The sequence below is a fragment of the Gavia stellata genome, chromosome 32, assembly GCF_030936135.1.
Source record: "Gavia stellata isolate bGavSte3 chromosome 32, bGavSte3.hap2, whole genome shotgun sequence".
NCBI lineage: Eukaryota > Metazoa > Chordata > Aves > Gaviiformes > Gaviidae > Gavia > Gavia stellata.
In genome coordinates this window covers 2737269-2759173 of record NC_082625.1, presented here as the reverse complement: position 1 = coordinate 2759173, position 21905 = coordinate 2737269, and the positions used below count along the sequence as shown (strand labels likewise).

Here is a 21905-nt window from a genome sequence, read left to right as displayed (position 1 = left end):
CATTACCGCTAGTTAACAATTATTAGTGTGATCTGATACATATATACTGATAGGTAGATGGCCTTTACACTGAAAATACGTGTATGTAGTTCATACATGTGAAGAGAAAAGTGATGTTACAGGCTGTATGAAATGTGAAAAACGAGGGGAGGAGGAGGAACTGACTGCACAACTGCAGCATGTGGCAGGCTGACGTATTTATTGGTCACGGGCAGGCTGAGGAACCTTCATTTCTTGGTCATTCCTACCGTCCGGCTGGGTGGGCCCACGTCCGCTGGGAAATCTGTTCCCCTCAGCGAGGGAACACCGGCCTCACTCATCGGCGCGCCTTCAAATAAGCAAAAATTATTCAGAATTGTTCTGCCCGGCGTGGAACAAGGTGTGCGGCGAGGGCTGGGGCTGTTTCTTTCTGGCGCAGCCCGGATCTCCGGACTTTCCCCTCAGGGCGGCTTCGGCCTGTAGCGGTTTTCCCTCACAGAGGGAGAGGACGCACCGTTGCCGCGGCGACGGCGCCGCGCGCCGCCCGCTGCCGCCAGGGGGCGCCGCAGTGCGGCGGGCGCCGCGGCGGAAGCGCCATGGCGGACTACGAGGCGGTGCAGCGCGGACCGCTGCGGCTGAAGGGCAGCGGCGCGGCCCTGGGGGCCGGCAAGCGGTGAGGCGGCGGGGAACCGCGGGGGGCACTCCGGGGAGGGCAGCCGGGGCTGGGCGCTGACCGCCCTCTGCCCGCAGGAAGAAGAAGAAGGCGAAGGACAAGGCCCAGATCCTGGAGCAGATCGTGAGCAGCAAGAAGCAGGAGGAGGAGAAGAAGCGCGGCCTGGACAAGCGGACCCCGGCGCAGGTGGCCTACGAGAAGATGCAGGAGAAGCGGGTAGGGCTGCCCTGCCTGGGCCAGACCCCGGCTGGGGGCTCCGGGGCGGGATTTAAAAACCCCAATCGGCCCCTCAGATGCGGCCCCTGAGGGGCTACGAGTGCTGGAAGTAACCGGCCTCTCTTGTGTCTTCCTCCAGCAAATGGAGAGGATCCTGAAGAAAGCATCGAAAACCCATAAGCAGAGAGTGGAGGTAAGCTAAATTTATTTACTCAGGCTGGTGTGTGTTTATCAGGACGCGGGCTTGTTGGGCTGGAGGAACTGTTTCACCTTTGTGAAACAGAGAAGCGGGGAGGCAGAGAGTCTTGTGGTTCAACGGTGGTGATGTCAGCACCAAATATTAAACATTTTCTTTCTCTTTCTCTCCCCTAGGATTTCAACAGGCACTTGGATACCCTGACTGAGCATTACGACATTCCTAAAGTCAGCTGGACTAAGTGAATGGACTGCTTTTCAAGGCTTTGGATCAGGAGTTGTGTTTTGTTTATACTGAACTGGGTTGCCATGTCAATCTGTGTATTCCCCATACTGAATGTTTAATATATCTTCTGAACGTTTATGACTTTGTACTGTCTTATTTCATTGTTTTGTTCTTTAAAACCAAATACTCAACCAAGTCTCTTCTTGGCTGATGAGCTCTGGTTTATATAGGTGCAGAGGGCTGGGGTTTTTTTAGCGCTTAAAAGGGGATTAAGGCCAAAGTTAGTCGCTGTGAGCCAGCTGGAAAACATTCCTTTATTTGTTGGATACTAACAGTTCTCCTTTTGGGAAGTGAAAAGCCTGAGTGTCTCACGTAGCATAAGCTTCTGTTGTAAGTTATAGGAGTTTTGTAACTTCTTTCTATCTAGAGTTCTTTCAGAGGTAGGGGGTCTGCTGTAACTTGTAACTTTGATGTAACTTCTTATTAAAATGCTGCTTTCACCCTTTTTTTGGTGCCGACTTACCTATAAAATCAGGGCAGTGCACTGACAGAACAGTTTGTGTATGGAGTTTTTGAAGCGCCTTGCCTGCCTTTACAATTCTTACTCCCTTTGAGACATGACATGTATCTTCATGTTTAAAATCCTGACATGCTTTAAACCCGAATATTGTTCTTAAACCCGCACATCATCCCTCCGCCGTCGCTGGTTGGGTGCTGGGTGTCTGCCTGGGGCTCCCCCGTGGGCTGTGGCCCCTCGTCCCGGCGCCGTTAGCGCCCAGCCCCGCTCCCGGTGCTGTTTCGGCGCTGCGGGACCATTTCCCAGCGGGGAAAGAGGCCCCGGGACTATTTAACACTCGGGTTGAAGATGTTCTTCCGCTGCGGGGCGGAGCACCGCGCGTATCCCTCCCCCAGCAGCCGGGCCTCGTTTCGCGACTTCCTGCCGGAAGTGCCGGTGCGGGAAGCGGAAGTCGGTGTGTCTGCGGCCGGGCGACACGGCGGCCCGGGCGGGAGGCGGCGGCGGCGCGGCGATGTCGGCCAGCGCCGTCTATGTGCTGGACCTGAAGGGGAAGGTGAGGCCCGGGGGCTCTGCGGGGCCGAAGCGGAGGGGCCGCCCTCGCCCCGGGCTGCTGAGGGGGGTCGGGCGCGCTCCGGTCTGTGAGGGGGCCCGGGATGGCGGGGCTCTCCCGGCCTCCTTGGGGTCCGCTTTCCCCTCTCCCGGCCCCTCCTCGCTGCCCGCCCCGGCTGTACATGGCGCTGCAGGTCCGAGCTGGGACGGGGGAGTCGTGGCCTGCGTCTCCTCTTGGCGGTAACAGATGCTGAGGGAGGCGGCTGCCGGTAGCAGAGGTGCCGCAGGGCCCGGGGCATCCCACCGGGGCCCTTCATCTCTGCCCTAACCAGAGGTAGTTTGTCTCAGAGGAGTTGAGTGTTTTCCCATCTTAAAAGCATCTTTGGGGCGTGTGCAGCGATAGGTGAAGAGTAACTCTGGAAAATATTAATAGACGACTTTGCAATGAAAGGTTAGGATTGGCATTCTAATCAGCAAAGTATTTTGGCATTGCGATTTGCATTTACAGTATGCTTAGAGGCTGGAGTGAAGTTATTTAAAGAGGCCTTCCAGATATCTCGTGCCTTGGTCTTGCATGGTAACATCATCTCATGAAAGAGGAGAAAATACAAGGATTTTGTTGCTCTCTTTATAGGTTCTCATCTGTCGGAATTACCGTGGAGATGTGGACATGTCCGAGGTGGAGCATTTTATGCCAATCCTTATGGAAAAGGAAGAAGAGGGGACACTTTCTCCTATTCTAGCACATGGAGGAGTTCGGTTTATGTGGATTAAACATAACAACCTGTATCGTATCCTTTATACTGCAAATAGGTCGCATATGCTGATCTGCCAAGTGCTGCCGTATTATTTTTGTTGTTTGCATCTAAATGCAAAGCTAGAGAGTGGGTGAGGTGACATAAGGAGGCTCTATTAAATAAAGCCGTTTTATGCTTTACATTGTGTAACGTGCACCAGCAGCACAGGATGCAGAAAAGTGTTTATATTAATTTTACTCTAATAAATTATTTCCTGAATTTTTATCTTCCTATCTCATTAGACCAGAGGTACTGTTAATTAATTAGCTGTTAGGCTTTTTGGCCAACTCTGATTGCCTAAAGGCTTTTAAAAATGCACTTAGTAAATGTTTTTTTGAATGGTGACTTTGAGTGCATGTTCCTGAACATCCTTTATCAGTTGTTGCAACTTCTAAGAAAAATGCTTGTGTATCACTGGTGTTTTCATTTTTATATAAAGTAGTTCAGGTGAGTATGACATTTGAAAAGTAACCTCCATCTTCTTTTCAGTTGAGTCTAAATCTGATCTAAATAGAAGTGCGTAGAGCTTTCACATTTTTCAAGAACTCTATGGTAATAGCATTTTTACCTTATATTTGATTATTTTGTAGAACTATCTTCCTAACCACTAATAATGGAATTGATTGATATTTTGTAGCTGAGTAGGCAAAGGATGTGACACAATGCTGTAAGTAGTTGCACAAGACCTGAGAACACAGACGAGGACTGTGAACTTGATGCATGAGTAGTGGCATATCATATAGAGTCTATGTTTGGTTCATCTGTACCTGGCATGAAAAATATTTTCTCCAGAATAAATATTTTTCATAATAGTTAGAGTTGCTTCTAGGATTCTCTAGCTCTCTCTTAATTGAGGTGGGTTTCCTGAGGCTAATCTTCTGAACAGAGTGCTGTTTGTGAATTACGGAGTTTGGTTTGGGGCTTTTTAAAAATTATTATTTTAGATGCGAGAATACGTTCTGAATGTGCTGTACTTCCTCAGTTAATGTCCTCCTTCTTCCCCTCCCTCCTGTCATTTTGTTTCAGGTTTTTTCTGAATATTTCAAGGAGTTGGAAGAAGAGAGCATTAGGGATAATTTTGTTATTATTTATGAGTTGTTAGATGAGCTTATGGATTTTGGTTATCCACAAACCACTGATAGTAAAATTTTACAAGAGTAAGTATCATTCTTCATCACTTACAGTGACAAACTCCTTGGAAAGTTTTGAGCGTTCTTCCATACGCAAACAAATGTTTTGGCTTGGTCTAGTATCAAAAAAGTTCATTTTCATTTCTTCATGCCAATTATGTGGCTGTAAAGGTACATCACTCAGGAAGGTCACAAACTTGAAACTGGAGCTCCACGTCCGCCTGCCACTGTTACGAATGCTGTTTCATGGAGGTCAGAAGGGATAAAATACAGGAAAAATGAAGTGTTCCTGGATGTTATAGAGTCTGTTAACCTTTTGGTGGGTACCTTTTATTTAACTTTCAATGAGAATTGTAATAGGGAGTGTTGAAAAGGGCTTATTGTCTGAAAACCTGCAAGGGTACAATAAAAAATCAGACTGACTGTGGCTGGTGTGCTCTGATGCTCAAAACAATGTCAGTCATTAAGACTGAATACCTGTAAGGACATCCAGTAGACAAATGCTGCTTTACTTGGTTGTATTGCTGACTTCCGATATGTCCTTTCCTCCTCTGTCTGTGCCCATCACCTCCCTAAACTAATTCTACTCTACTGGATTAATTTCTCGGGAGAAAGACATCCAAGAAAACTTGGGACATGGGGATGGAGTGGGAGTATTGTTTGATGTCATGACATACCGCATCAGAGCAATCTTACCTTTCTTTTCATTTTTGTTTAGGTCAGTGCCAACGGAAACGTGTTACGGAGTGAGATAGTTGGATCCATTAAAATGCGAGTCTTTCTCTCAGGAATGCCAGAGCTGCGCCTTGGTTTAAACGACAAAGTTCTCTTTGATAATACAGGCCGTGAGTATTTCGGTGACATCTCGGTCATCATGACAGATGTTATCTGAAGTCTTAGGTTTTGGGATGCTTGAGGTTCAGCTGTAAAGATTTGTTCTAAGGTGATAGAAATACTCCCTTTATCAGTGTAGAAAACCACAGTAGGTCTTGTGGACAGTACCAAGCGAAGATGGAATACCATGGTAATACATGGTAACCATCTAGGCTTCCTCATCTCTTTTTTCACTGGCACTTCTGTAGTCCCAAAATCCTACAGCAAGCTAAAGAAAGTATTGGCTAAAGGGGAGGAATGTCAGCAGACAACTGCTTTGCTGTGTAGCTGGCTGTGATGAGGCTTCGGGCATGATTTGTGTAGCACCTTGAAATGTGTATTTTCTGCTAGGTGGCAAAAGTAAATCAGTAGAACTGGAAGATGTGAAGTTTCACCAGTGTGTTCGTCTCTCTCGCTTTGAAAACGACAGGACAATTTCTTTCATTCCGCCTGATGGAGAGTTTGAACTCATGTCGTATCGTCTGAATACCCACGTAAGTCTGGATGTATGGATCTAGACTACAGAATTTTATTATATGAGAATGTTCTGGATTCTAGGCAAAATTTGCTAATGGCTTTCTCTTAATTTTATTTTGCTTTTTTTCTTTAAGTATGGGCAGCATAGTAGTCTTCAAGTCAGCTGTTAATAGCGACGCTTTGTGCTCACTCTTTTTGGAGGAAGTAAGAGTGAGTTTAGAAGTAACTTGGCAATATGTCTCTATATTTTCAGCTACTGTTGAAACTATTTCTGAAATACTGTCCCTGTGATGACTGTTTTTTTTTTTTTAAGCTACCTACGTGATGTCAGTGTAGCGATTCGTTGTGCTTGACAACAACAGTATTTATGTCATTTAATTTTATTAGAGTATGCTAGCCGCAGTGATAGGGATAGCTTTCCTTTCAGAAAAGGAAAAATTCAGTATAGAGAAGGTCTATAATATGCAACTGTAACAGGAGGCAACAAATGAAAAGTTTAGTATTAACTTTTTATTTTAAGGGCAGTATGAATTAGAGTTGTTTTTAGGGCTTGTCATCGTTTAGTCCCTAGTGTGTTAAATTACAAAATACTTTGGAATGCAAGTGATTGTTATTAGGGGTTAAGCTGAGATGTACCTTTTTAGGCCTATAATTCTTGTAACACTTGGTTGTTGGTATATCAATGTTTGCTTACTTGTATAATTGTTGTTGTTTTTTTAAATAAAAACACAACTTATTTGTCATTTCGAACACCACAGACTTTCTGTTTTCTGTGGGGTTCACGTGTTGAGTGTAGCTTTAGGGGAAGCAACACTTTCATGACTGTGTCAAAGTAAAACCTACAGCTGTTAAGTGTTGTTTTTTTTCTTCCCCCTTAGGTAAAACCACTGATCTGGATTGAGTCTGTGATTGAAAAACATTCCCACAGCCGCATCGAGTACATGATCAAGGTCAGAAGTTCTAAAATAATTGTGACTAATTTTAGTCTTCTCTTTCGTTTGTTTTCAAAGCTTGACCTGCAGTATGTGCATTTTCGTGCAAGTACTTAGTACTTCTGTGGGACTTGCATCTTTTTGAAAACTCCATTTGTAAGTTGCGATCTCTGTGTTACAGTTCTGTTTCTCGGTACATAGATGGGGGTGGAGGGGAATTGTGTGTCTCGCAGCTCTCTGAACTCACTTGCATGTTGGAAATATTTAGAGGCCTGCTTTTCTGATTTTTATTCTTCTTTAGGCAAAAAGTCAATTTAAGCGTAGATCAACTGCCAACAATGTGGAGATTCACATTCCAGTTCCAAACGATGCGGATTCGCCAAAGTTTAAAACCACTGTTGGAAGTGTCAAATGGGTTCCAGAGAACAGTGAAATTGTCTGGTCCATTAAATCTTTTCCAGTAAGTGTGGTTATTTTTAGTCTTATCGCCTAATAATTACTTAACGTTAATATTTTATGAATGTTCAGGATCTGCCTAAAGCAAATTCTAATATATCTAATATATATTCTAGTATCAGGCAAGTAGTAGTGGCCTCTTCCTCTTTTCCCTTGGTTGAAGGCTTGGAACTTGCTAATAGATGTTTGAGATACTGTTGTTTATATTTTTTTTGGTTTTAACTGGGATAATTTTTCAGAACTAGGTTAGAGAGCAGATTTTTGAGCTATGTCCGTGGATGGTGTAATCCCTTGGCTTAGATTTAGCAGCAGCTGTTTTAGTTTGTCAGCCTGTGCTTCTTGGGTGGTTCCATGAGCATGAGCTCTTTCAAATGCTAATGGTGTGGTAGTACAGCTGCCTGTCACCGTTTCATCAGAATAGTCAGTGGCATCAGAAAACTTAACTTTTTTTGATTTCCTCTTTTCTTTGAGTATGAAGCTGGTCTTAATTTGATCTGCATCTTAAAAAAAAAAAAGTGTTTTTAAAATAAAAACAAGTGTTCACTTTTAAGCCCTAGAGAAGAGCTGAAATGGTTAGTGGAGTTCAGCAATTGGATGTCAAGAAAACGACTTGTATTGTTGGAAGTTTTTTATATTTTGTTTCAAGAAAAAATCTGTCCCTTTTGGGTAGGGTGGAAAAGAATACCTGATGAGAGCTCACTTTGGACTTCCAAGTGTTGAAGCTGAAGATAAGGAAGGAAAACCTCCCATTAGTGTAAAGTTTGAGATTCCGTATTTCACCACTTCAGGAATCCAGGTTAGTAACTGAAAATATAAATACTGGCAAGTTAACATGCGAGACTCTTAACACACGAGGTTTTTTTATCTTCTTGATGATTCCCGCTCAATGTTATCCATAAAACATATTTTTGACAAAAAAAAAAAATTCTTTTTTGCTAAATGCTGCTTGGCTGGCATGGGAGACTTTATCAACATACCTTTCTTTCCAGGTTCGCTACCTGAAGATAATTGAGAAGAGTGGCTATCAGGCTCTCCCGTGGGTTCGTTATATTACCCAGAATGGAGGTAAATAGAAGGAATAGACTTTAGACTAATCTCCAACTTGCATATTTTGTTTCTCCAGTGTACACCTACAAATTGAAACACACAAAACCAGTTTGCTCGTATTCTTCAGTATTAAGCTATATGGTTTAGATACACGTTAGATTAAGGTATGCTGCTTTTTCCGGTCACCTTTTTTGGTGTCTTAATGAAAGACCCAGTGGCATAGTTCAGTAATGCTGTTCAAGGATTTTGTAATTAAGCTGGGATTTGGTGAGATATCATTCTGCCAGCTTTAAGATGTATAAGACACTGTCTACTAAAAGACTAGATCACTTGCAAGTAAAAGCAGTGGGGTTTTTTTGTTGTGGTGGTTTTGGGTTGGGTTTTTTTGCTTTTTGTAGTTTTTGCTAATTAACTTTTTTCCTGGCTTGGAAGCATGACTGCCTCCCATTACCTTAATTGCTTTAGAGCCCATTTTCATGGCCATTCTGCACAAAGATCTGTTTTTATTTTATATTGCTTCATCCCAATTTGCTGATCTGCTTTACTACCTTTAGTGAGAGAATTTACTGAATCTGGGTTTTTGGGTTTTTTCCCCTTTACAGACTACCAGCTTCGAACACAGTAGAACACCTCGCAAGCACCACAGACGACAAAACTTCAGGCCTAGAATTTGTTTGCAGAAGCTTCTGTGGTACTGAGAGCTGTGAATGTTTGTTGCCAAGGGTCTTGTTTCTGCAATCTTGGATTGGCAGGAGAAAGATTGGAAAATTACTGTTTTCAATAATGTGTTTGAGCATTTGAACCATTAGTATTGATTGTGTGAATATTTATTTCATTCTTAGAACATGCTGATCTTGCTGCTAAATGCTAATTACATTAGGAATAGCAGTTACCTTGAGGAGCCAGGAATACAGAATGAACCTTGAGAATGTCTTGTCAATGCCTTGTCCGTTACATTCGCAAAGTTTCTAGTATTTTAGGATCTCAAAAGACATTGGCAGCGTTATGCTACAAATTAGGGAGACAATTGTGCAATTAAATGACTGCTGAACACTTAGTTGTATTTAGCCCAAGGTATTTATTTTTTTCTGGGCATATGGGTGCCTTAACTCATTCAAAGCTCTGTTAACTTATAAAAATTTACGGAATAGGAGTTAAAACTATGTGAAGTCCAAAAACACTATTTGCTTTTTTTGCATGGTTTCAAACCAATTAATCTGACAGAACAACTTCGAGTGAAGAGTTTGGGAACAACAATATGGGTTTGTTAAAGACTAAGTTAACTGAGAACAAGAGATCACAGGAGTAAATGTCTGTGGGAACAGCCCTCCGGAAGCATGACGATTGCTAGTTCAGCTTAGTCAAAATGCAGACTGAAGACTTTCAACCCTGTGATACCCCTAGGACATGGAAACCCTATGCCAATTGACTAGTATTTGTTTGTTGGGTTTTTTTAATTTCTTTTCATAAAACAAGTTCAAAACTGTAATACGTAGGCATAAGATCTTAGATTCATTATTAAAAACAAGACCAAAACAATTTTGGAGGCGATGAAATTTGGTAGGAAGATTGGGGTTTTATTACTATTTTTCCAGATAATAGTAATGTACTCCACCCTCTTCCTGACAATTGATTGTTGTTCATGAAGAGGCCGATAAAGATACAGTTGCCATCTTTCTTCCAGCTTGCCTTTGTGTTAATTTAGGGCAAACATTCCCCTTTTTTGCTGTAGTTTGCTAGAGTTGTTTAACTTCATTTGCCCTAAAGGGGATGCTTGCTTTCTCAGTCTTTTCTGTTTGTAAACAACTATTATAACTTCCTGGCAGAATGGATAACAGTTCAGAATGTTATACTTAAAGGTATTATTTTTTTTACATGCCGTTTTTTTTTTTTTTCTGAGAAGCTAAGATTGGCATGGGTGTACATAGTTATTTTGATTTTTCAGAAAAATTTGACGGTTATCAGTATTTTCTTTAAACAATTTTTAGAATGTTTTGGTTTGAATTTAGTACTCCTGACAGATGCTAAACTTAAACCATCAAAATATAAATATATATGTCCGCAAACGTGATGTAATACACTATGCGCAAGGTTCTCCACACCACTCTGTTGACAGTCCTTGACTCTGCCACAAGATTGAGAAGATACTTCAGTCCTTGTCCCCACTAAATCCCTGTAGACTATGTATAGAGATATACCTGTCTATACGGTATGTACTGTTAGCAAAATACCAAGTAAATTCCTCTGAGACACAGCTGCTGTAACGTTACAGGAGGATCTGCCTTGGAAAGGACTGATACCTGAAGGTATCTAGGCAATAACCAGGCAGCTGGTTAGGCAACAATAGGTGTGGACATGTATATTCTAGAGTAAGGTTACTGTATTTGTCACCCAACAAGCTTGATGTTGAAACAAATTAAGTCATCTTGTTCAAGATTTTGGTTCCATTACTCATTTTCATTTGAGCAATTAAGCTCATGACTGGACTAAACATTTTTTATATTAAAACTGTAACTGGTTGACAAATCACTTTCTGATTATTCTTCAAAGTGTTTGCTTTAATTATTTGCCTGTACAATGTGAGTCTTAATAGCTTCATTTGTTTTCCTGTTGAAGGTTGTATCTTGCGGACCAGAACAGTGTTTTTCTCATATTTTGTTGCAGTTTGACTCTGTTTTGATGATGGGGCATCAGCCGTGCTTGTCCAGGAAGTAATAAAGGGCAAAAAGTCGTCTTTGAATCAGCTGCACCTCATTTGCTCTTCATTCGGTTTGATCTACAGCAAGTTGTAGCCTCTAATCGTAGAGTACCCTCGACTGCTGTAGTATGAGCCCTGGATAAGTGGAACTGAACTCCGTGAAAGCTGAAAGTATTCATATTCCTGATTTGTTTACCAAATAATGACAAAATCTTGGCTTTTCTATTGTTCTCTGCAAAATTTGCCCATGCACCATAAAATTAGTGCTCCTTAGCACCCTCTATTTCAGAAAGCAAAAAAACCCCACCTCTTCCTCCATTCATTGTCGAAATGTATGGTCCCTGTGTATGTACACAGCACAAAGGCAGAAGCAGAGAGATGTGATGTTACCTGGCACAAGCTAGAATAAGGAGTTCAAGGAGTCACTTTTTTTTTAGTAAGTTTTATTCTTAGAGCAACTGCTAAATCTTCCTTATCTAGGCAGAGAACAGAAGCCACCAAATGCGGAAAAATGTAAATGTGATGGTCTGCCACTGTGTTACAGGTAAGTGCCTAATATCAAGTACTTTATAAAGACAGTTTGCATAATTCAAATAAGTAGTAAAGTATCTCATCTGCGTTTCCAGTTCAACATGGTTTCCTAGCTGTGTTACCTGGAATTTGGAACATTAAACGACTAAACTTCTTAGGTAGCTCTGAAAACGCATCTCTGTTTCTAATACTAAGCCAGCAATGTTTAAATGTTCTCCCCAGTCTTGTTTTTGTAATGAGCTGGGAAGCAGGCTAATTTTTTTGCAGCAAGCTTAGGTGTTTCCCCTGCTCTATCCTTAACACGGACGGCTGGCTCAGAATATCTCAACAGCAGGAAGCATTCCCCCCTCTTCCCCCCCCAGGCACGCAAACCCCTAACCTCATCTACGTGTTATCTAATTGCTGACTGATTAGATAGCTGGTCCTCAAGGTGCGTCAGCGGCACTCCCCCATTGGAGTAAATAGGTAGCTTTATTTCCTGTAGCGGTGTGTATGTGTATCTGATATCTTGGCTTGCTTAGAATGAAAGATTGCAAAAAACTGCTGGGTCTTATAATTTTTTCCCTCCTCGCATGGCCCTGCTGCCAGTAGATGGCATTCTGAGCATGCTGCGTGCTTCCCATTAATTGTCAGTCGTACACTCAAACAGTGTACAAAATGTGCATTTCGACTTGGAAGGTACAGCTATTTCAGTGCCTCTGAGTTCATTAAAAAAAATCTAAATTTTTTTCTTTAGGCTTACACAGTATGATTTTTGAAGTTCAGTGACTTAGTCCTCAATTTAGTTTAACGTTCTTATTTCTTTCTGTTACTCTCACGTGGCTGATAATGCAATACTGCGAAGCAGAGCAGAGGGCATCAGCGCAGAGGGAAGGGATGAGCCACTCTGCAGTCCCACAGGAGCAGCTACTGGGAGTTGTACTGGCGGTGTCGGACATTGCTGGGTCACAAAACTCGGACTCAGCTGCTGGTCTGGAAGCTCCTGTTTGGTAAAACGTATGAGAGAGATATTTTTTTTCTCTTTTTTTTTTTTTTCCCACTTGATTACCTCTGGAGAAGACTGGTTTTGTATCAATAAAAGAAGCCAGAACCAACCTCCCGATCAAATAAACCGGGTCCCTTAGAAAAGGTTCATTCCACCTCTGTCTTCCAGCTGGGCAGATTCTTTCATGGGTTTTCTTTCATGTGTGTCTACTCTTCCTACTTTACTGCCATCCTTTTATGCCTGTATACTGTTTGGACTGCTTTTTTTTTTTTCCTGACTCTAATCTGAGCTGGTTTTGTCTATAAAACATTGTTACACATAGAGACAATAAGACTTTATCCGTAGTGGGTTTGTCTTGGGTGAAGAGATTGCACCTGTTTATTTCTGACTTGATATTCTGTGACGAGAAATGGGCTAAACCTTGGCACCTCTATCTTTATCTTGTGCCAAATGCAGTATGTTGCAATTTGTTCAGCGCCTTTTTTTTTTTTTCCCCCCTCTGTGGTTGACACCCACTGCTGTTTGTAATTTCAGCAGCCCTGGCACCGCAAGGGTTGATGGCCTTGCAGAAAATAGCGTGAGAGAGCAAAGTTAAGGGACAATATGAATAATCTTAATTGCTCTGGTAATTAATTATACAACTATGTCGTTTATGGTACAGGAGAAGTTGTACTGAAATCACAATCGTAAACCCTTTTTTCCACTGAATTTTGTGCAATCCAGAGTGTTCTACATGTCATGCCCTCCCTATGCACAGATAAAACCTGTTTCTCTGGTAGTTACAGCACGATGTCTTGACTCAGCGTTTATGAAAGCACAGTTAGTCACATCTCTCGCTGTAGTCAGATGCAGGAGGTTCCCTTTTGTAGTTATTTCGCTTTGTCATTAGCGCATTAGTTAAAGACTTGGGGTCCTTCTGTGTTTCCTCCCTTCCCGCGGCTGGCGAGCTGGGCTATAACTGTGATGTCCGGCTTTGGCAGCGCAGGGTCTGAGTGCGGATCACGGCCGGCTCCGGCTGTGGGCTCTTCATGACGTGACCATTGCTCTGGGCAGCAGCGCGTCCGGCTCTGTTCCTTGCGCACCAGTTCCTAAACAGAAAAGCGTGTTGTTTTTTTAAAGATAGGAGTTGTAGCTAAACTCGGTTCTGTGTGTGTTCTCCCGAAAATGAAGGATTCTTGTTTTGTTAGGATGCATTCTGCACCAAGTTCCTGGGAACTTAGCCCAAACTGCCATCTGAAGCTGAGATAGTTAATAGCCCTGCAAAATCAATGGCATCGCACGGAAAGATTAAAGCCACTTTTCCCCCTTCGGGTGTTCTGCCGCTCTGTGGTTGTTGGCAAACGGGTTGAACCAGAGGATTTGGATAATTTTAAGTTTAATATCAGAAATTATGCCCAGCTTAACCTTATGACCTCTCTCCTTCCCCCTTCAAGCTGCCAGCATCTCTCTGTGCTTATTCTGGTCTTGACTGCCCTGGCAGTTGCAGCGTTGCTCTGATGTAACTTCATTGTGCTGTAGGTGGAATTACTCTGGGTTATTCTCAAAAAAAATTACGGACTAGAACCTGGAGCCTCCAAGTTCATTTGCAGGCTGATGGTCAAATAAATAAGCAGAAACAGGCCTGAATCAAATGATCAGCAACGTGAAGAACAAGACGCTCCCAAAGTCAGCGTGCTGGGCTACGGCCCGTCCTGGAGAAAGTTTTGTGGGCTTAGTTCAAATCTTGGCTGTGGATTTGTACCTTGGATCAAAGTTTTGTTGCAGGCCCTTCTCCAATATAAAGCAAAGAAATGTAAAACAACAAATATCTAGTGAAATCCAAACACAATCTGCTCTATGTTATGCTACAAAAATGAATGAACTCTGCCTCCCACCCTCTCCCACTGTGACTTGCTGTGAATAAGCACTGCTCAAAGGAAACTATTGCAAGAAGTTCTGCCTCTTTCCAGCAGGAATAACAATTGAGCAAGGAAAACCGCTGACACGTTTTATCTCTGCTCTTCCAGTTAGGCAGGTATAGGTGAAGAGCAAATGGGTTTTTTTAAGCAGTGTTGAAAGGATTCACCCTTAGCACAGAACTAAAGCCCAAATATTCAATTATAAGGCTTTAAAAATGTTTTTCGATGAAGAAAAACTCTTTTCTGTCCTCTTAAGGAGCACCCTATACCTCATTTGAGACTTTCTTAGACCGTCTGAAGCAGCATGGTTGTTGCACCGCGGATTTTAAAGGATAGGAGAATATCTAGGGAAATCAGGCAGGCTAGGCTAAATCCATAAATCTGTTATTTAGGAACCTTCAAGCCACCGCGTTACAAGTCCTTGATGTACCTGTTGGATCACAAGGAAGGCTCCGCAGAGTGATTCCCTACCGGCAGGCTCTGGATTGCACTGTTGGGAAACCAGGTGTTGAGCCCATGCTCCAAATCAGAGAGAGGACAAATCTCACTCTGGGTTTTTCCGCTTCAAGCCTTAGTTACAGAGCTTGTAGAGGCTGCTGGTTCCTATCCATCTTCTGGTGAGTGTAAGTGGGCTCCTGTACCAGCGGGGAATGAGGAATTAGAGAATCCCACGAAGGCCAGGGGCAAGCAGAGGTACTGGGTTTCCTGTCATATCAAGATGGAGGAGGTTTTGCCATAAGGGCTTTTTGAGTGGGCTGGCAAATACCTGTTGGGTGTCGGGTAGGAGATCTCAACTCTACTTTAGAAATAGACAGTTAAGAAGTAATATAATACCCAAGTCCAACTGTGGTTTTATATTTTCAAGAAGTTCTTCCTTAAAGCTCCTGGAGTGCTGCATTCCAGGCGGCATAGCGGTGACTGCTGCAGTCTGGCCAAGGAGATGTGACAAAGCTATAAAGACAGGAAGAGTTTGAAGAGACTTCAGTGAAAAAGTTGGAGAAAAGGCTTGGGGGGATATGAATGAGGTCTGTTGAGAAATGCCAACCTTACAAACAAATGAAATCTGCTTTCAGATTTATAACCAGTCTATAAAGTTGAAAAGGAATATGTTTAAAATTGACAAAAGAAAATATTACAGTGTAAAAGTCCACCTTTTCACTGTATTTGTTTAGAAAAGGACTTATCAGTTGAGCACTGCCCCACACCAGAAGTAGGAACCCTTTGCTAATAGAGCTGAGCTCTCATCTACGTTCCAGCCACCTCTGATTACCTCCTGACCAATAGCGAGCGCATGGCTGCAGAACGCATGTTTATTTTCTTTCTTGCTTATTTATTAAAACAAAAGCACAAGACAGAGCGCTTCTACGTGTTGTGAACTCTACAATTGTTAAAGTTTCCGAGAGGTCACAAGGGTCCCAGATAACATTAGCAGCTAAGTGCTATGTCGTCCTTTTGCGTTATCAACAGGAAACATCTTTACCAGCACAGGAACTTCAGCTTTGTAATTGGCCTGGTGCAAGAACATGACAGTATTTTCTCATCCTATCAGGACTCGGATATTTTGGGAGCTGGTATATAAAGCTCGCAGCACACAGTGTCTTTTGGACATTAGGAACAGGTTCATGTCAGAAATCAGTGTGCTTTGCTATTTTAGTAGTTGCTATAGTTGCAGCATGAATGATTTTTCTTGCCCTGCGCGGGTCAGGGTGGTATTTCATTACAGTTCATACGTATATTTTTATTATTTGAGTGCAGATGGATATATTTAAAGTAATTAACATGGTGATATAGGTCTTGTAAAGAAGCCTTTAGCATATAAACAACGAACCCATAAATCATATCAATGCAGGTCTTGTTTAGCTTTCATTAAAGACTCGTAGACTTCTATGGTGCAGGTTTGAGCTCTATCCAAGCAAATTTCAGATTCACTAGATGATAAAATGTTATATTTGGGCTCTGAAATAAGAAGCGTTCCATGCGCTGAATGATCTATGTGTTGCAAGGAACAGCCCTTCTGCCTCATGCAGTTAATGGCAAAGAAGTCCAGTAACATCTATAACTAGTATTAGATCAGAGCAAATAGCACTTAAATGGAGCTGTAAAGAGCTGAGCTGGAAGGGAGCCAATAATGCAATTAATATTCTGTGCAGAATTACACCACTCGCTGATTATAGCAAACCTCATTCGGACCATTTGATAAAGCTGGAGGGGTTTTTTCCATAGCTGCCGTCACTGTTTTGATCCAAAGTAACTGTAACTACCGAGGAGGAAAAATGACAACAACAAAACCCCAGCATGATGGTAGCCCAAAATTTGTCCTAAAAAGTGCATAATGAGAAATTCTAATACCTGGGAGTTCATTTTAATCCTTCAGAATAAACAGTGCTGTACAACCGTTACTGCACTAATCTGTGGCTGCTTTTATAGCGTTCCCAAAGTCAGATTTTTCTAACTTCCACTCTTATTACCATTTTTCTTAAACATCCCTTGACTTCAGAAATCAACGTTACTTCTATATAGCAAATTCTTTGGTAGAGATGGGTGAAGGGATCATTTTATTATCGATAAAACTGACTTCTACCATGAGGAAGGTCAGGATTTTCTTTTTCTTCTTCCCTAACACAAAAGAAAAGCCCTCAGCAGTCTGCAGGCTCGTTGCAGTGCTTGGTTGGTCACACAAGCTTCATTTGGCACAGAGCAGCAGCCCTCGCCGATGTCGGGCCATGCTGCGCCTGCCCAGGCAGTGCTGTCCCAAAACGTCCTGAGGTCTCCGGGCAAAGCCGGAGCCGTGCTGCGAGAGCCAGGGAGCTGCAGCGCTCGAATGGCTCTGGATTGCTGCGCAAAATTATGTCCCCAAACTTATCTCCGTGTATTGTGTCAAATACCAAAAATATCAGGGGCTGATGACAACAGGAGTTATTTCTGAGGGACTGACACTGTGCATAGATGGGGCTTTGCAAGAGCTTTTTTTCTCCCTCTTGCTCACTTTTGCAACATGCTGGTGGAGGTGGCGGGAAAGGAGGGAACATTTTGGTCTTCCTGACTTAAGCGTTTGAGTAACCAAGCTCGCCGAGGCAGCAGTGCTGAAGCAGCTTTCTCTTTTCCAAGCTGTATTTTGTGACGGTATAGCCAGAGGGGTTTAGATTAATGAAGTGAAATTTTTTTTGTAGCAAACGCAAGATTTTTTTTTATTGGGATAGGAAAGTGAATTCAGCAGAGAAAAGAAACAGCAGCTGCAATAGCTGGAAGTTACAGCTAAGCAAAGTCAAGTTAGAAAAGAAATGTTTGCTTCCAGCAGAGTGTGTGTGTTTGTGCGCATGTATTTGCTGCTGGAAGAATTGATGCAGGGGAGAGCTCAGAGGTCCTCGCGTGAAGATGGGTGTATCTCCTCCAAAAGATGCACCTTCTCAAAAAGCTGCAGTTCCAGAGCTGCTGCTGCTGCTGCAGCTCTTGTCCACGGGCAGAGAGTGGGCTCTCTGCAGTGCATTACATTAAAGGTGATGTTATAAAGGACCGTAGTGGTCCCTCACCTCCAAAACTTCAGAGTAATCCTTCCTAGAGGTTTTTTCCCCTGCTGAGCTCATCAAAGCTCCTGCCCTCGCAACAAGCCACACACCTCCACACTCAGTTTAAATTTCCTGCAGGTGCCATGGGACGTCCCCGGCTGAGAGCAGGGCACCACGCGCTGAGTCAACGTGCCGCGGGGAGGGAGGCTGGTGCCCGGGTGCCTCCGTGGGCAGCCCGCGGCAGGAGCACGTCTGCTCTCGGAGAACTTCTCACCCACGTTTCCTGCACGAATCCCGGGTGATAGTGGCAGCCTTGTGAGGGCACAGGGGAAGCCAGCGGCGTGGAAAGGCATGACGGCGCATGGTATGTCCCATCCTGCCTTGTTGGACAGCTGGTACCAAAAATGTTCTGTTCCCTGCCCTCCATCCACATCCACAGCCCATTGCTGGAAATACTGCTTCGTTTTTGGACCGAATACCAGGTATTTTCCCCTTTCCCCCGCCAGGACATTGGACACCCTATCCTTTGCCATATGGGTTAGAAGCTGTTGGCTTCGTGCTTGCGTGGGGGATGCTGGCCTCATATCTCCTGGCTTCTGACCACCTCCTCTCCCCATACCCACAGAGTGAGAGAGACTATAAATGTTACAGCTGCTTTTCCCTGCATCCATAATGCATTTCTGAAGGGGGGTTCTCAGCGTGCCTTTTTATGGTCCAACATTAAATCATGCCCCATGCTGGATCCCATCAGCCACAGCCTTCAGTTCAGAGCCATTAAAAAGCTCTGTAAGCAGAGGAAAGGTTTCAAGACTGTATCACAAATGTGGGGCCATCTCAGGGCACAGGAGAAATTAGCAGGTGTCAGCCACAACAAATTTCCTTCAAGATCTTATTCCTGGTCGTGTGAGCGCTGCTCTCCACAGCTGCCCAGGCTGCAGGAGAGGCTATCTGCACAGCACAGCACTGCACCGAGCCGGTGTCCTATAAAGCAGAGCTTAAAGGACTTGGGATAAACGTGCTGGAGCTTGGAGAAGGGGGTACGACCGAGCTGTGCTGAGCAAAGGTTTGTGTTTTGGTGGAGCCTGGCAAAAGCAGTTGCTGTTAACTGGAGTTACCAGTGTGGTGTCGGTGCTTTCGACGAAGGAAGCGCGAGTACGGCTGCACTTTGCTCACAAGAAGGGTGAGGCAGCCTACTTAGATTTAGCAAACCAAACCTTCTGCAGGGCTTTGAGAGGCTGCAAAGCACAAAGTTTGTAACACCCTCAGGGTGGCGAGGTATCTGGGGCTGCAGTTCTTTCTCTTTTTTTTTTTGGGTGGCTCCGTCACTGCTTTTATCTTGGTCTACAACAGGGGAAGGACAGTTGTAGCTAATTCCCACGGGCCTGCAGAGCATTGGTGAAATAAATTGGAAAAGCTCCTTAGAGAAAGGCAGAGAATTATTGCTATCGGTGTGGCTGAAAGTGAAAAGGCTGAAGGAGCCTTTGGCCCACATGGGGAGGAGACCATCTTCTTGTTTTTCTGATCTTTCTTGTTTCTTGAAAAGAAACAAACAGCTGCTTTTCATTTTCTGCGTTAACCAGCACCGTGGCTTCAGCAGAGGTCAGCGATGGGGCTGCTGTCGCAGCCGGCCCGATGCTGCGTGAGGCTGAGCTGAGCCCCTGTCTGGGGCTCTCGGTGGCACCGCTCAGCCAAAAGCACCCAGGAGCAGGGAGAGGGGCTGGGGCGCGGTGGTGGGAAAATGTCGCTGGATTGCCTTTTTAGCCATCGTTAGAATGAAAGCAATTGGGCACCTATTAATTCCCATTCCCATACTGGGGCGTTGAACCTCTGTTTGCACTAACAAAGAGCCAACGCTGAGCACGGTGCAAAGGATAAATGAACCTTCTCTATTATGCCGTAGAAAAATGCACTCTTACAGTCGTCTGTAAAAATACCTTTGGGCAAAACAGATTATTTTGACTTTGGACAACATCATTCACGAAATGCTACGCCGCAAGTTTGGTCTGAAGGAAACCACACACGATTTGACTCTTTTTATCTCGTATCAGCGGCGGAGAGCTCGGTGCGGTTACAGTTCTCCTCATTTCTGAGAAGAGAGGATCATATTTAATCATTGTGTCAGTTGGCACAAACACCGTGTTTGTAGTGAAATGCTAAAAAACAGCACATTTATCTTTCCCTTGATCAAGATTCGTACGATAGAAGCTCTTAACGTTAAAACTCATCAGTAATGAAACATTTGAAGGGCTCAGCTACCCAGCTTGTTTACTGTAGCTTATTTTAGAGAATGGGCTGACCACTCCTGCCTAATATAACAAATACAATATCAGTAATCTCCACCCAAGGGCATTCATTCCTTGGCAGACTTCTCTTTGGCTCTAAGATATTATTCCTGGACTTTTTTTTTTTTGGGGGGGGGGATATGACAACAACTAACTTGCTTCACTGAGCAGCACATTTCAAAATCCAAAGTGCCTATAGGGGTTGCCTCATAGCACGTCCTTACCAGCTGCACGAGTGGAGAAGCCAAGAGTAATTTGGAGGGAGAAGGAGATTCTGAAGCCCCGGGAGAGCACAACGATTCCCCACCTGACCCACACCAGAAGGCCCAGAGAATTTCACCCGCCGTTTCCTGCAGCGAGCCCGTCACGTCTGCTCGGAGCACTGCAAATCTCAGCGAGACGCTATTGCATATGGTGATATCACATCACCCGCTACTTCAACGGCCCTGGTATTGACCTGCCCTGATTTGTATTATTTTATTGGCACTGATTTGTGCTGCGGTATTGAGAAGTCCCAAGCACAGGAAAGCCTCCCCTGCGTCTCAAAGTGAACAAGCGCCAAAGCAAAAAAGCAGCCCTTGCCCTAAAGAGCTCACTTATCACTCACTTTTAAATCTAGCTGGGTTTTAATCTCTTTCGTAGGGCCAGCGTCTGTACAATACCCACCTTGCACAGACGTGTCAGTGACAGCAAAGGCTGAGAGCTCAAGGAGACAGGCAATGCCATTGGTGAGATGCAACGAGATTTGTGTGTTCTCAGACTGCAGTTTCAAAGAAAACAGTACGTTTAAAGAATTGCTTTTCTGCAGGAAAGGCTGTTTGAGCTCTCAGCTCTCACAAAACCAACAGGCGGAGGTGACAACACCAGGGTCTCGCTGCCTGGCACCCAGGCACTGCAGGGACAGGGGCTGTCATGTCCTTCTCCAGGAGCATCTCCCCCGGCCACAGCAGCACCCTCCAAATCAGCTCCAAAGGAAAAAAGGAGCATTGTTAATAGTCACTCCGATTTACGCTGTGTCAGCTCAGCCCCTGCATCAGGTGCTGTGCAGCAGCTCACGGTTCACGGGACCATTGATTTCGTAGAGGTTTGAGTTTCGGTGGTTTCTAACGACTTGTTCAGTTGATACGAAATTGTGGAGGAGTTGAAAACTCAGCTGTGCTTTTGGCAAAACCCAAGCCAAACAGCCAAGTGAAAAGCCAATGCACAGGGCAGCGCTTAGCCTGCACCATGTCCCTGAATCGACTCGTTACACCCTCAAAGCTGCCGTTTTCCTCCTGCCACCGATAACCCATTGCCACCTCGGTGCCACTGACTCCTTGAAGGCGTATGGCCACGCTTTGCAGGATCGTCCCTTTGCAGAAACATCTGGGATGAAAACTGGAGCTGCTTCTCTGCTGCCACAAGCCCATTTACTTGGGAAGCACTGCGACACGGCCAAAGGCACAGGCAGTGGCAAGATGGAAAAGGCACAGTGTTGGCATCGCATCTCGCAGCAGCCCTCCCCACACCACAGCTGATCTAACAGCATCGTAGGAGGGATGGGGTTGGCTTACAAGCCAAAAACCCCAGTCAAACAAAAACACCCAGATGAACTCACAGTAGGACAGCTCATGAGCTTTACAGCGGTGGGGTAACCTCGCAAGCAGTTGCCTTCCGCTTTGTTCTTCCGCCTTTTTCAGGCTGGAGCCTTGGACCGGCTTTCTTGGGAGGTTTACTTGGGGCATGCTTGTTTTGTGCCATTTGTTGCTGAGCTAGTGATGCTTTCTGTTGTAGTTATACATACATGATATGTATTTATACATGCAACAAGGGGGTTTGCAGGTTTTTTTTCCTGTTTTTTTCCTGCAGGTTTAATTCCAAAAACATGCATTATGGCTAAACAGCTTCTTTTTGCCCAGATGCCTCTGTCTATAGAGTCAAGAGCCCTTCTCCTGTTGT

At 44.1% G+C, this 21905-nt stretch overlaps 2 protein-coding genes across 2 annotated transcripts; both read left to right on the top strand.

Annotated features, from left to right (window-relative positions):
- The first annotated feature begins 575 nt into the window (after window positions 1–575).
- On the top strand, window positions 576–1427 carry FAM32A (family with sequence similarity 32 member A). The gene is made up of 4 exons (XM_059831881.1): window positions 576–652; window positions 730–868; window positions 1008–1061; window positions 1241–1427. The coding sequence occupies exons 1-4, from the start codon at window positions 576–578 to the stop codon at window positions 1307–1309; spliced, it is 339 nt and encodes a 112-aa protein (XP_059687864.1). The 3' UTR covers window positions 1310–1427.
- Window positions 1428–2301: 874 nt separating this feature from the next.
- On the top strand, window positions 2302–10793 carry AP1M1 (adaptor related protein complex 1 subunit mu 1). The gene is made up of 12 exons (XM_059831705.1): window positions 2302–2359; window positions 2990–3146; window positions 3532–3599; window positions 4179–4309; window positions 4454–4601; window positions 5001–5127; window positions 5507–5649; window positions 6511–6582; window positions 6866–7024; window positions 7691–7816; window positions 8010–8085; window positions 8670–10793. Exons 1-12 carry the CDS (start codon window positions 2318–2320, stop codon window positions 8690–8692), a joined length of 1272 nt encoding a protein of 423 aa, XP_059687688.1. The 5' UTR covers window positions 2302–2317; the 3' UTR covers window positions 8693–10793.
- The last annotated feature ends 11112 nt before the right edge of the window (window positions 10794–21905 follow it).

What these genes read in the sequence shown, in the direction of transcription:
- FAM32A (XM_059831881.1), top strand. Translation starts at nt 576, where the DNA reads ATGGCGGACTACGAGGCGGTGCAGCGCGGACCGCTGCGGCTGAAGGGC. An exon ending in AGAAGATGCAGGAGAAGCGG is followed by an intron (nt 869 to 1,007) that starts GTAGGGCTGCCC and finishes GTCTTCCTCCAG; the next exon opens with CAAATGGAGAGGATCCTGAA. An exon ending in CCCATAAGCAGAGAGTGGAG is followed by an intron (nt 1,062 to 1,240) that starts GTAAGCTAAATT and finishes TCTCTCCCCTAG; the next exon opens with GATTTCAACAGGCACTTGGA.
- AP1M1 (XM_059831705.1), top strand. Translation starts at nt 2,318, where the DNA reads ATGTCGGCCAGCGCCGTCTATGTGCTGGACCTGAAGGGGAAG. An exon ending in GATAGTAAAATTTTACAAGA is followed by an intron (nt 4,310 to 4,453) that starts GTAAGTATCATT and finishes GTGGCTGTAAAG; the next exon opens with GTACATCACTCAGGAAGGTC. An exon ending in TTATATTACCCAGAATGGAG is followed by an intron (nt 8,086 to 8,669) that starts GTAAATAGAAGG and finishes TCCCCTTTACAG; the next exon opens with ACTACCAGCTTCGAACACAG.